Genomic DNA, 13,437 nt, shown 5'->3' on the forward strand with positions numbered 1-13,437 from the left:
TCAGTGTCCCAGCTCCTTTGAGTGGTGGGCAGCCCAGAGCATTTATTGAATGGGCCACATCCTGCTCTTGTTTTCACACATGAAATTCAGTGCTAAGGCTTCATTATTGAAGCAGAATTTGGTTCCACACATTTAATAAGAATTCTGATGCTAGCTATACAATGTGGTTATTTCCATTAATTCATAATATGACTAAAACGATATCATTAATCAAACCCCACACCTCTAAATAAACACACACCAGCACACGTGTTTCCTTAGAAGCAATTTTTTTTTACCTGGTGTTCCAGGAGACCCTTTTGTCCCTGGCAAGCCATTCAGACCATTTAAACCAGGAAATCCAGGGAATCCTGAGGGGAAATTATAGATGCTTGAATGGACAATCAATAGCTTGTAGAATAAAAGCACTTAACCTGGAGGAAATGCACAAGAAAAGATGATGCTGTGCATGCATAAAACATGAAACTGACATATATTTAGTGTTTCTGGAGACCAGTGCAAATTAGATTTTCCTCTGGACAGGTCCATTAATGCAAAAGGAAGAGTTTTTCTCACAGGCACTTGCATTTATAGTTTCACCTGCAACAAAACCCTACACGTGACCCAAACCTCAATAATTCGACTGTAGCCTCTCCCATCATTCTTATGGTTTTGTACAGCTGGAGCCAAAACTGACACCAGCAAGAAATGAGCTGCAGTTCACTAAAGCACAATGAGCCAAGGACAACAGGCCATGACTGTACTGTTTGCTATAACTCGCCCAGCCAGTGCACTAATTTCTGTATTTCACCTTTTCCCCAGTTGGAAAGTTAAAGAAAGATGCACCTTTTGGCCCTGATATCCCAGGCAGTCCGACAAATCCTACAGGTCCAAGTTGCCCTGGGGAACCAGGGGGACCTGCATTTCCTCTCAATCCAGCAATTCCAGGTCGCCCTGAAAACAAGCAATAAAATGCTGAGGGATGGACTTTCACATGTGTGCCTGCACTGCTGAGTTTAAGTGACTCTATTTTATCTTCTCATGGCAATGTAATATAGGAGTGCTGGATGACCAAACTGCTATGCAGACAAAGCACATCTTAAAAAAGCACATCCTTTGTATCACACAACTGCACAACAACTAGCTGCCTAATATTTATCAATTTGATTTATTTCATTATTTTTCTCATGTAACTTATTTAACTAATGTGTTTTTCAGCACCTGCCTGGGCAAGTAATTCACAGATTTTCTATATAGATTATGTATACATACACACACACATAACAGATACAACAACTGATTCAACAGATTTTGAAACATGTTTGAAATACAATATTCAGCTACTTAATTTTTTTGTTGATTGCCCAATTTTAACGACACTGGCTGCAGAACCAGCCATGAAGTGTGTGTTGCAAATTAGCGCCTGTAACTAATGTCATGGGGTCACCCAAACCCCTGCAAGTGGCCAGGAAGCGCAAAGGTAGCTAAAACTTAACTTTCTTCCTGTTTCCCTTTCGCTACATCTTCTGTGCTATGTCACACCAGAGTTACAACAGAGGATCGCTCTCTGTTTATTACTATAGAATGAGATTCCACCTTTCAGCTCAAGAACAGAAGAAAACAGTGTACTAAAGAACAAAGCACATTTTACAGAAGATTTTTGTTGTTGTTGCTGTTCATTCTATCTTAAGATGAGGCAACCCTAGCACAAGCAACGTAAGAATGAAAACTATAACAACAAAACAATGTATCTGTGGCCATCCTACAAAACTCATTGGTGCTTGCTGACCTACCTGGTGGTCCTTCTCGGCCAAGGTCACCTGGGATACCTTTAGACCCATCTATTCCAATGGTTCCTGGGAATCCAGGTTCACCCTTTGGCCCATATCTTCCCCTTTCACCTTAAATGATACGAGCAAAAATCACACCAGATCATGTCACAAACTATACCCTTGTGTATCTGTTATCAAAGGGCTGGGCAGGATCTAACAATTCTGCATGTAGTGATATGGCCATCAGGGGATATTGCTCACATAACTGCTCAGCATCCTTTATGTGGCCAAGGGATGATCAGCAATATCCTATGGGGCAGGCTACTGGCCAGACAGAAATTTTGCAACCAATTGCAGGTCACTGCTGAGTGCTGGGAATAAAATAATAATTGTGAGAGAGGGGCAGGAAGGCCCTTTCTATTAACAAGTAGTCACCACTATTTCCATGTCACTGTGGCTCAGCAGGTGACTCTCTATGAAGTTAGAAAGACATGTAAGGGTAAATTAGAGCTAAATAACTGCACAGAACACTGAGAGCCAGGACTAAGGGCCAGAAACAAACTTTATGGTACCACAGGAAATTTGGCCAGAACCGTAAGTGGACATCTGGCTAACTAAAATCATGCTGGACCATAGATGTTGCTGGACCAGAGAGTGCTGGACTAGAGAGGGTCAGCCTGTACTCTGTTTGCCTGCCCTGTCTAGCATGGTCTGGTCTACCCTACAACGCTCACTAGCAGACAGACACTTTCCATCTCAAATCCAAGCTGTCATATTTCAAACCTATTCTGAATTAAAAGTAAAATTCAAGATAAGAGCTGTGTGCCAAGCAGTGTTTTTTTGTGACTTTTTAAAATACATTTTGACAGCAAACAAAACACTAACGTGTCACTTTTCCTACCTTGTGACAGTGCAGTAACATTAAATACTTTGCACCTATATAGTGCCTTTCATGTGAGCATCCCAAAACACTTTACAAACATTCATGAATCCTCACAATGCACACAGATTGTACAGTTATTCTCAATTATACAGATTATTACCCCCACCGCAGATGGGTAAACTGAGGTCCAACCAGTGTAAATAACTCATACAGTAAGTCAGCAGGAAACTTTCTGTCCACTTCTGCAACCATAAGACCACACTGCTTCTTCTCTCTACTCTGTCAGAAGAAGCTACACTAGAAGTAGGCCTAAGAAAATGAGAGGTATATGTATTTGCTAAGGCTGCTGCACCAAAGGCCATGCCATAGAGGCCTGCATGCTGTTCTGACAGTCCCCGAGACCAGGGGCTCTGGGGACCTATAGAAGGTGAGGAACTAGGTGAGACCTGATGGTTAAGATTGAGATTAGGATTTTGGCTGGTTTTGGAATGTTTAGTATTTTTCAGGCTTGGCCATGGGCCAGCTTCTTGTCCCACATCTCTCATCTGTCCCAAAACTCTCAGTGTTTTCAGATAGTAAAATCACAGAACTACATGACAATGCTCAGGGATAAACCCTGTAGCTTTTGTTCCAGAAATTCATAACCTTTGAGGGTTACCTTACCTGGGAATCCACGGTCCCCTCGTTCTCCTTTATTGCCCATCCTACCCAGAATTCCAAGTGATTCTCCTGGGTCACCTGGTAGAAGTCAAGAAAGGCACATTTTGCTCTTTGGATCTGATTGTGCTGGCACACCATCCTGTAATTAACAGTTTCACGCCTAAACTGTAGCTTTTACATGTTGGTTACTAACCTTTCTCCTGAAAATACATCTTTGCTACTGTTCAAATCTATGGACTCAAAAACAGCAAAAGAAATAATTTCCCTGGGGTAAAATAAATTATTTTAACAATGCTTTCATCAGCTTTAGATGCACAGCTATACAATGGTCCAATAAGCCACATACTAGACTAATGGTAACACCTGCCTTGTCTCCTAGCTTCTAACTCCTTAGCTTCTATTTATTTACACCATTGACACAGATCTCTGTAGGTCTCTGATGTTGTATTTTGGACAGAAGGTTCAAAGGCCTGTTTGCTACTTGAGCACCAAATTCACACAGAACTTCCCATTGAATTTCAAAGGAAGTTGGGGGCCCAATCCCTTTGAAAAAGCTCAGACTATACGTAAATCTAAGTGGATGGTTAAAACAAACAGTACTCTCTGCTGACACACAAGAGTATTATGGCACTGTTCACTGTTTTATGGTCCACTCCAAAAAGCTTCTTGAGTACATCTCTTAACATGTGCAACTCTATATCACCAGAGCAAGGGACATTTAAGCTGCGTCTACACGTGCACGCTACTTCGAAGTAGCAGCACCAACTTCGAAATAGCGCCCGTCGCGTCTACACGTGTCGGGCGCTATTTCGAAGTTAACTTCGACGTTAGGCGGCGAGACGTCGAAGTCGCTAACCTCATGAGGAGATAGGAATAGCGCCCTACTTCGACGTTCAACGTCGAAGTAGGGACCGTGTAGACGATCCGCGTCCCGCAACGTCGAAATTGCTGGGTCCTCCATGGCGGCCATCAGCTGGGGGGTTGAGAGATGCTCTCTCTCCAGCCCCTGCGGGGCTCTATGGTCACCGTGGGCAGCAGCCCTTAGCCCAGGGCTTCTGGCTGCTTCTGTGGCAGCTGGGGATCTATGCTGCAGGCACAGGGTCTGCAACCAGTTGTCAGCTCTGTGTATCTTGTGTTGTTTAGTGCAACTGTGTCTGGGAGGGGCCCTTTAAGGGAGCGGCTGGCTGTTGAGTCCGCCCTGTGACCCTGTCTGCAGCTGTGCCTGGCATCCCTATTTCGATGTGTGCTACTTTGACGTGTAGACGTTCCCTCACTGCGCCTATTTCGATGTTGGGCTGAGCAACGTTGAAGTTGAAAATCGACGTTGCCGGCCCTGGAGGACGTGTAGACGTTATTCATCGAAATAGACTATTTCGATGTTGGCTGCACGTGTAGACGTAGCCTTAAAGAGCACCTCCCCAGTCTGCGCTGTGATTCTCAGTCAACTAAATGGATTTAAATGAAAACAGAGGGCAGGATATGCAGAGCAGACTAACAACTGATTTACTGCACTAGTAACCAGTGACTCATACAGCCACTTCTGTTTTTAAGAGATGTCTCCGATTTGCTGCGAGAGCGGCTCAGAATATTTATGTCAAAAGTTGCCAATTTTTAGCCTCACAACCTCTCACCCACTTTCTTCTGCTGGGTCACACTCTGGAAAAAGCATGGAAACTGGAAATCAGTATCTTACCTTTTGGACCAGGGAAACCAGCAGTCCCTGGGAACCCTGGTGCTCCTGAGATACCCTCTGAACCCTGGAAAAAAATAGGATGTGATTATTCTCATACTTACTCCCTGTTGGCTGGGTTGTGCTGACAGCAGTGAATTGCAGTGTGGCAGATACAACAATTTGCCTGGGAAAAAAGAAAACTCTGTTTTTCATGCTTCAGTCTCAGCTATTACAGAAGGAGAGCACCTTTGATTTTACTGAGGAGGTTGTGTGGTAACCAAAAGTACTGCCAGCTTGTGGGATTTTTCTACTTGCACTCAGAATGGAAGATTCATATTTACACTTTCTCCTGGAAATCCAGGTAATCCTTTAATTCCAGGCAGGCCTTTCTGCCCTGGAAAGCCAGGTGGTCCAGGCAAGCCGGGGAACCCTGCATCACCGGGTTGTCCTCCATCTTTGCCTAGTGGCCCTCGTGGACCAGGAAGACCGGGTTGTCCACGGTTTCCAAGGAACCCTTTGCCACCTAAACGTATACAGAAAATAAAACTGTATTACTACTTCATCATAAAGACAGTCAGCACAGCCAAGAAGCTAATTCCTCATTGCTTCCAGAGAAGAAGAGGAGGAGAATTCATTATTTCAGCAATAAAGAAGCACCAGTTTGCAGAACAACTCTTGCCTCAAATTCAGAGTGGCTACACAGAAAATCTTTTAGAATCTGGAAGTAACAATACTGTAGGCCAGGGATGCCCAAAACATTTGTCACTCACCAGATGTGGAGAATAGGACAACACATTGTGGCGAATATGGCTCTCGAGCTGCATGCGGCTCTTAGAGCCTTTAAATGCAGCTCCTCCTGAGAGCTGCATGTGGGGAGTGCCATCTGCTCACCCCACACCCTACTGCTTGGTGGGAGAAGCACATAGAAGCAGCCCTGGCAGCAGCCCCAGGAGCTCTGGTCAGTCAGCAGCATTGAATTAGAATGTGGGGGCTGGAAGCGCCTGGCTCTGAAGGAGGGGGAGTGCATTTATTTAGAGTGTTTGGGGGTGGAGGGCAGGGACGGTGGCAAATATGAGAAGACAACAACCACAAGTGTGGTGATCTTTGAATTCCACTGCTGTAGGCTGCTAAATGGACCAAACAGCCTCTGTCCAAAGCAATCAAGAGTTACTGGAGGGTTAGTGGTGGCAACTTTAATTTGGAATACACATCTCTTAGATGTATTCTAATGCTGATAAATACCTCTAGGACCAGGGAATCCGCTCAGTCCAACTGACCCAGGACCACCTTTGTCTCCCTTGAATACCAGTTCTGCAGGCCTAACTATCGGGAGTCCAGGCGGACCCAGATCACCCCTGTCACCTGGAAACATAAGAGAATGAACCTGTATGAGAAAAGGGGCTCTTAAAAGAAAAGTCTTTAAACACAAGAGGCCTGGATTTCAGAGCTGTGGAGCATCTGTGACTCCTACAGAACTGTTTGAGTTGTGGGTGCTCAGCACCTCTAAAAACCAAACCACAGGCACTTTACAGCTTGATAGATAATACACTAGCAAAAAATACACTTGATAGATAATACACTAGCAAAAAATGGATGGGTGTGTGGACTTCACAGAAGCAGCTCTTCTTTCTTGCTGCTCTCAGGCCTGGGTTGACCAGTGAAAAATCCAGGGAGGAAATAGGAGGTAAAAGGAAACTATATAAAGCAAAGCCCCTAATATCAGGATGGTCCCAGTAATATTAGGGTGTCTGGTTACCCTAGCTGGCCCTCTTGCTGCAGCAACCCAGTAATTTATTCACATTTATTTGTCAGAGCTCACCTTTTTGACCAGGGGGTCCAGGGTATCCAACATTTCCTTCTCTTCCAGACGCACCAGGAATTCCTTTCAGCCCACTCATGGCAGGAGCACCAGGCACACCTGGCATGCCAGGGAAGCCAATCAAACCAGGTGGACCCTTTTCACCTATATAGAAAGAAGTCATAAAACAAAGCAAGAACTGAGTCTTTCCACATATTTTTCTTACAAATAGAAGTAAAAGTGGGGAGCAGGGTGGGGATGGCCTATTGCAGAAAGCCAGGCAGTTGAAAATCCTGAAGTGAGAACACAGGAGAGTACTGCTGGATGTCTCCATTGCTGAAGTAAGCCTCTATTCACCACCATTTAATTATTAACTTCCAGTTCACCATCAAAATTCTGCCCCGGTTCCTACTAAAGCACACAGTTATAACTGATCCCTCTGCACTAGTCACCTGTTCACATCCATCACCAGTGTAGCTTCATCCTCACCAAGAAGAGGTCAGCTATCTCCACAGAGAGAATGACAGAAACAATCAAGAACTTTCACTGTCCCAGAAGACTCTGATCAGCCAAAGGACCACTTGCCTCGTACTTTTTTAAAAATTATTTTTAACTTTCAAAACAAATTTTGATACCGAACACAGCACTTTGGTATTCCTGAAAACATTTCTCCATTATCTGTTTCTGATATTTCTGTTGTGTGAATATATCTCAGTATACTTTACATGTAAAAAAACCTCTCAAAAAAACTTCAGTGTGATTATTACATGCTCTTATAGACACCATGTGCTAATAACATTAACTTGGAATAGTGGGTTCTTTGTGGTGGACACTAGGAGTTGAACTGATCTAGCTTGAAGCAGTCTCTGTAGCTCAAGCTGTTGTTTCTAGGTCTACAGGTCCTTGGTTCAATCCCAGGTGTGTTACTTTTACAATAGTGGCTGTCACTAATGTAGCTGTGTGCATTACCCTCAACCTTTATTTTTCTCTAGGGGAGAGGGATGAATAGTTCAGTGTTTAGAGCCCTGCCCTTCTAAACCCAGGGTTGTGAGCTCAATCCTTGAGAGCGACTTCAAAAGACCTGGGCTAGGTTAGATTGAAAAAAAAACACACACACACACATCAGGGATGGTGGTAGGTCCTGCTGTGAGTATAGGTGACTGGACTCAATGACCTCTCAAGGTCCCTTCCAGCTCTATAAGAAATGTGTATCTCCAGGCTTTGATAAAGAGTCCCACACACAGCTATCAGATACAAGTAGCTTTTAATTAATAGCCCAGTCTGCATTCACATCAACAATTTAGCAGTGAAACAAATGCATCCCAAAACAAGTTCCCTGTAAATTTCAGTTACCTTTTGCTCTGGAGAAACCTGGGAGTCCATCTCTACCCACAGGCCCAAGTGGCCCTGGGAATCCTCTTTCCCCAGGTGGTCCTGGAAAACCTTCTAAACCTGGGAAGCCTTTCATACCAGCAGGGCCTGGTGGACCTGCATCACCAGTCAGACCTTTGGCTCCAGGAAATCCTGAATCAATATAAGCAAATTCAATAGCTTTTGTCACACAAGCTTTTGAACTGTTGAGCATCTGTTCTGCATCTTCATTAAATGTAGCATTGCATGTACTATGCAGCTAGACTCACAATTACGACACATGCAGCCTGCTAGTAGGCATAACATTTAGGTGCGCAAAAACACTAGTCATCCAACAATTTGAGACCTGCTTATGTCACTTCAAAACCAGCAACAGGGAGGCCTTTTTAATTAGTTTCCTCCCCTCCTTTATTAGCCATTAAAGTGCAGAGCAGCAGGAGGACTGACCTTTTAACTGCAGGATAGCAAACCACAGCATGTGAGGTGCATCAATAACGCTAAATTCCAACTTTCCCCATTATTTGGGTCAACCAAAGGGGTAAATTAAAGAGCATCCTGATCATTCTGCAGTTAAGGTGCTCCTTCTTAAAAGCCAGACCGGTTAGTAATTAAGGGAATAGACTGCTGAATGTGTCACAATAAAGCATCTCCAGGGTTAACACAGTTGAAACCATTTGTACACAATTCAGTCTCTTCAATTATATCAGAATGTTTCTGGCTGCACCTTGGTAAACATTTAATTCAGAAAGAAAATAAGGTAAGGGCTTAAACCATTGAAAAATGGGAATCCTCAGATACATTATAAAGAGAAAAAAAACAGGTAGCTTCTGAAAAATGGCATAAAGTAGAGATATCAGATAGAAAAGCTTTGCAGGACCCTAGATTTTAAGATTTAAAGCAATTATCTGATTTTTTAGACGTAAAATGTAACATCTACTCAATTAAAGAAGAAAAACACAATATGTGCTTTAAGGCTAAGAATATTAATTTGTTTTCCTCATGGGCTTTGTTCTTTGTTACCATCTGAGCATACTTGGTATAACGGTTCTTTGCTTTCTGGTAAGACTAAAATAAAGGGTGCAACCTATAGACAATTCTTGTAGCAGGAAAAGCTAGGTTGTTAGTCCATAACCTTTCATGCTACCGTGCATTTTCTCACCTTGACAGCCTATGTGAAGAACCCATAACCAAGAGTGTGACATCAGAAATGGAGTATTGGTGGCAAATGGAACAGAAAAATGGTGAAGCAAAAACAGAAATATGTGAACAGAAAACACAAGGGTACTAAAGAAATTGATGACTCAGAAAGAATAAGTCAGCTGGAGTTTATCATCCATCAATTAGTGGGTTTTAAAAATAATTAGAGGCAGGGGAGTCATGATGCAAATTATCAAGAATATAAGGCTATACAAAAGAAAACTTAAAATACATTTTTGGTGGTCATACTGTAATGTGAATCTCAGAGGTAACTCAGGTTACAGCTACCCTATGTAGTTATTTAAAATAATTTCAAAATAGTGGGTGCATTACTTTGGAATTGGTAACCCTCAAAGGCTACGTCTACACTACAAAAAACGTTCAAAAGAAGCCTTCTGGAAGTTCCTTTCCAAAAGAGCTTCTTTTGAAAGAGTGCATCCACACACAATAAAGTAGATCAAAAGAGTGATCTGCTTTTTCAAAAGAGAACATCCACACAGCCCCTGCTCTTTTGAAAGAACAGGCCAGGGATCAAAAACAAATCAGGTGCCACGAGGACTGCTCTTTCGAAAGTAGGGCCCTGTGGAGTGTCTACATGTTTTCTTTTGAAAGAAGCTTTTGAAAGGGGGCATTCTTCCTGAAACGGGAATGGAAGAGTGCTTTCAAAAGGAGTGCTGTGTTCTTTTGATTTACTTTAGAAACAACGCTTTTCGTGTGCAGATGTTCTGTGGGATATTTCAAAAGAGCCCTTTCACTTGAAACATCTTTTGGAAGAACTTGGTAGTGTAGATGCAGCCAAAGTGAGAAGAATAGCACTTATTTTGAAATGTTTTTTTTAGAAATAGGTCCTATTAAGACACAGAATAGCACTATTTCAAAATAATGGATTCCAATGGACCCCATAATGGACTCCAATGACACTATTTCAAAATAGTGCTAGGTATCTGGAAATGCAGTTTTGAAATAGCTGGGTTCCACTTCAAAGCACATTTTGTACGTAGCTGCGTTCTTTCGAAATCAGATATTTCAAAATAGCTGTTTCAAAATACCTTATTTCAAAACAGGGCTGCAATGCGGCCGTAGCCTCAGAAATTAGTACTAAAGAACATAAGAATGGGAATATTGGGTCAGACCAAAGATCTAGCTCACTATCCTGTCTTCCGACAGTGGCCGCTTGCCAGAGGGAATGAAAGTAACAGGGTAATTATCAAGTAATCCAACTCCTTTAATCCAGTCACAGCTCCAGGAAGTCAGAGGTTTAGGGACATGGGGCTGTATTCTTGACCATCTTGGCTAACAGCAAGTGATGGGCCTATCCTTCATGAACTGATCTAATTCTTTTGTAAAGTCAGCTATACTTTTGGCCAGGGGTTTCAAACTCCCTGCACGCTGGCCCATCCTGACTGAAGCGATTGCACAATCTGGCCAATGACTTCCAGCAGGCTGGGGCCAGAAGGGCTGTCCATTACCAGGCCTCAAGCCCAGCCCCTTCCTGCCATCAGCCCACCCTCTCCCCCGATGGCACCCAGTCCCCCAAGCACATGGCTTTAAAAGTCATGGGGGGGGTGGGGCTGGCACTGCACAGCAGCAGCAGCAGCGGCAGCAGAGCCCCCCTATGCTCCACTGCCATAGGCTTCCCCTGCAGTTCCTGCTCCATGGGGAGTGTAGGGGAGCATGACTACTGCTGCCCCATGCCATGCCATGCCCCTCTGTGATTTGCAAAGCCACCTACTCATGGGAACAGAATGCCATGAAGGGGAAGAGGGTGAGGTGAGGGCAGGAAGGGGTGGAGTTTGGGGGTCAGTAATGACAAGTCCTCTCTCCCATCTTGGGAGTTCCAGACTGGATTACACAATCACTCCAGATGGGACTGGCCCATGGGCTGTGAGTTTGAGACCCCTGGTTTTGGCCTTCACAGCATCCCCCGGTAATGAGTTCCATTGGCTGTGAGTTATGTGAAGAAGTACTTTCTTTTGTTTTAAACCTGATGTTTCCAGATCATTTATACATATAACATACAGCACAGGTCCCATCATGGATTCTTAGGGAACTCTACTCGGTAGAGCTTTTCACTGTGAAAAGTGGTAATTTATTCCTATCCTGTTTCCTCTCTTTTAATCAGTTGCTGATGCATGAAAGGAAATTCCCTCTCAGCCCATGACTGTTTAATTTGTTTAAGAGTCTTTTGTGAGAGAACTTGCAAAGACTTTGGGGAACACCAAGTATACTATATCCACTGGATCAGCCTTGTTCTCACGCTGTCTGACACATTCAAAAAATTCTAATCCATTGGTGTGGCATAATTGCTCTTTAACACAAGCTGTGTTCACTCATCCTCAGCATACTGTATTCATCTATGTGTTTGCTTCAATGCATCTGCCTGGTACTGAAGTTAGCCTTACTGGCCTGTAATTTCTCATGATGCCTGTGGAGACTTTTAAAAGGCATTGTATTAACTATCTTCTAGTCAGCTGGTACAGAGGCTGATTTCTGTGGTAGGTTGCGTACCACAGATGGTAATACTGTAATTTTATATTTGACTTCTTTCAGGATTCTTTGATAAATTGAAGTGTAATTGGTATTTACCTATTTGTTCCAAAACCTCCTCTACTGATACTCCACAGTCAGATACATTCACTCAGATCTTTCAAATAAAAAGGCATGCTTTGGTGAGAGGATTCCCCCCCCGCATCTTCTGCAGTGAAGACCTATGCAAAGAATTCATATAGCTTCTCTGCAACAGTCCTGTCTTGAGAGCTCCTTTAGCACCTCAATTGCTGATTGTTTGGCAGGCTTTCTGCTTCTGATACACTTAAAATCATTTCCTATTAGCTGTTGTGTCTTTTGCTAGTTGCTCTTCCAGGTCTTTTCTCTTTTTGATTATATTTTTATATTTGATTTACCAGAACTGATGTTTTCTTCAGTAGGTTTTGACTTCCAATTTTTAAAGGATGTCTTTTTTGCCTCTAAGCACCTCTTTGACTCTAATTAGGCATGGTGGCATATTTTTGGTTCTGTTATTTTTTGTTTTTTAATTTGGACTATGATCTTCAGTTTATTTCTCTGCTCCCATAGTTCTCCAGCTTTGCTGTTCTGCAAACCACTGTGTAAGAGACAGATCTTCGCACAGACCATTATTTCCTATTAAGCATCTTGTCTCTCCTTTGTTTGATTCACATAATTTTGCATACTGTGCTTCCAGAAAAGACCCTGTGTGGTGTAGCTCAAGTGCCACTGCTCTGCTCAGAGTCCCATGGGCCCAGGAAGGGATGGGGGAATCAAGATGGTCTCCCACTCTCTCAGGGGACAGAACAGATTCCTACAGTTGTGCTGAGAAGCCCAGCAATTTTCAGCCCATCAAAATTAACAGTATTTTGCCTTCTGACAAGTCACTTTTCTAACAATTTCTTATGTATTTGACATTAAAGCACAAACATGGAGATTTGTCACTCACCCAGCAAATAGGCAATAACAAAGTAATTGTTAGCCTTTAAAGTGCTATTGGACTGTTTTTTTGTTTTAATTTAAAACCTGTATACTTATTTTTCACTCTTCCTTCTCCTCCTATGTCTTACAATTACTATTCCACCATATCTAGCTGGGAGGGGTCTATAATTAAGGTCCAAATTCTGCAACCACATATATACATCCAGCTCCTCTGGGAAGCAACCAAGGTTGGAATTTAACTCCTAGCAAATGGCAAATCTTCCTAAATCTTGTTTAACTTCCCAGTGTTTGATTAAGCCACTCATTCTCATCAGAGATATTACATACCTGGTGATCCTGAGAAGCCACTTGCTCCCCTGGGACCTGGTTCACCTTTAATGCCAAATGGACCTCCAGGACCAGGAGGTCCTCGCAATCCAGCAATGCCTGGAAACCCTGGATTACCCTGTTCGCCTTTAAAACCCGGTAAGCCAGGCCTTCCATCAACACCTGGGAGTCAGAGATAGGATGTTATTTCACAGGGGAGAATGCAGTTACCTGTTGTTAAAGCCCCTACAAGTCACCTCAGAACTACACTAGATGCTCAGAGACACTCAGTAAATGTGGAACTACAAACAGCTCAGAGGAATCGATGAGCTGGCTTCAAGAAACTACTACG

General features: G+C 43.1%; 1 protein-coding gene across 3 annotated transcripts in view; it reads right to left on the reverse strand.

Moving 5' to 3' along the window:
- The window catches only part of COL4A6 (collagen type IV alpha 6 chain), a 244,677-nt gene that overhangs the window by 11,953 nt on the left and 219,287 nt on the right, over positions 1-13,437 (reverse strand). For all 3 annotated transcript variants that reach the window (XM_075008105.1, XM_075008104.1, XM_075008102.1), the window contains 10 exons: positions 13,107-13,268; positions 8,118-8,288; positions 6,786-6,929; positions 6,209-6,328; positions 5,308-5,489; positions 4,988-5,051; positions 3,298-3,372; positions 1,773-1,880; positions 826-933; positions 279-350 (listed from right to left, as the gene is read on the reverse strand). In XM_075008105.1, coding sequence (XP_074864206.1) covers positions 279-350; positions 826-933; positions 1,773-1,880; positions 3,298-3,372; positions 4,988-5,051; positions 5,308-5,489; positions 6,209-6,328; positions 6,786-6,929; positions 8,118-8,288; positions 13,107-13,268 — 1,206 coding nt within the window. The remainder of the gene's footprint in view (positions 1-278; positions 351-825; positions 934-1,772; positions 1,881-3,297; positions 3,373-4,987; positions 5,052-5,307; positions 5,490-6,208; positions 6,329-6,785; positions 6,930-8,117; positions 8,289-13,106; positions 13,269-13,437) is intronic.

This window comes from Carettochelys insculpta, chromosome 13 (assembly GCF_033958435.1).
Source record: "Carettochelys insculpta isolate YL-2023 chromosome 13, ASM3395843v1, whole genome shotgun sequence".
NCBI lineage: Eukaryota > Metazoa > Chordata > Testudines > Carettochelyidae > Carettochelys > Carettochelys insculpta.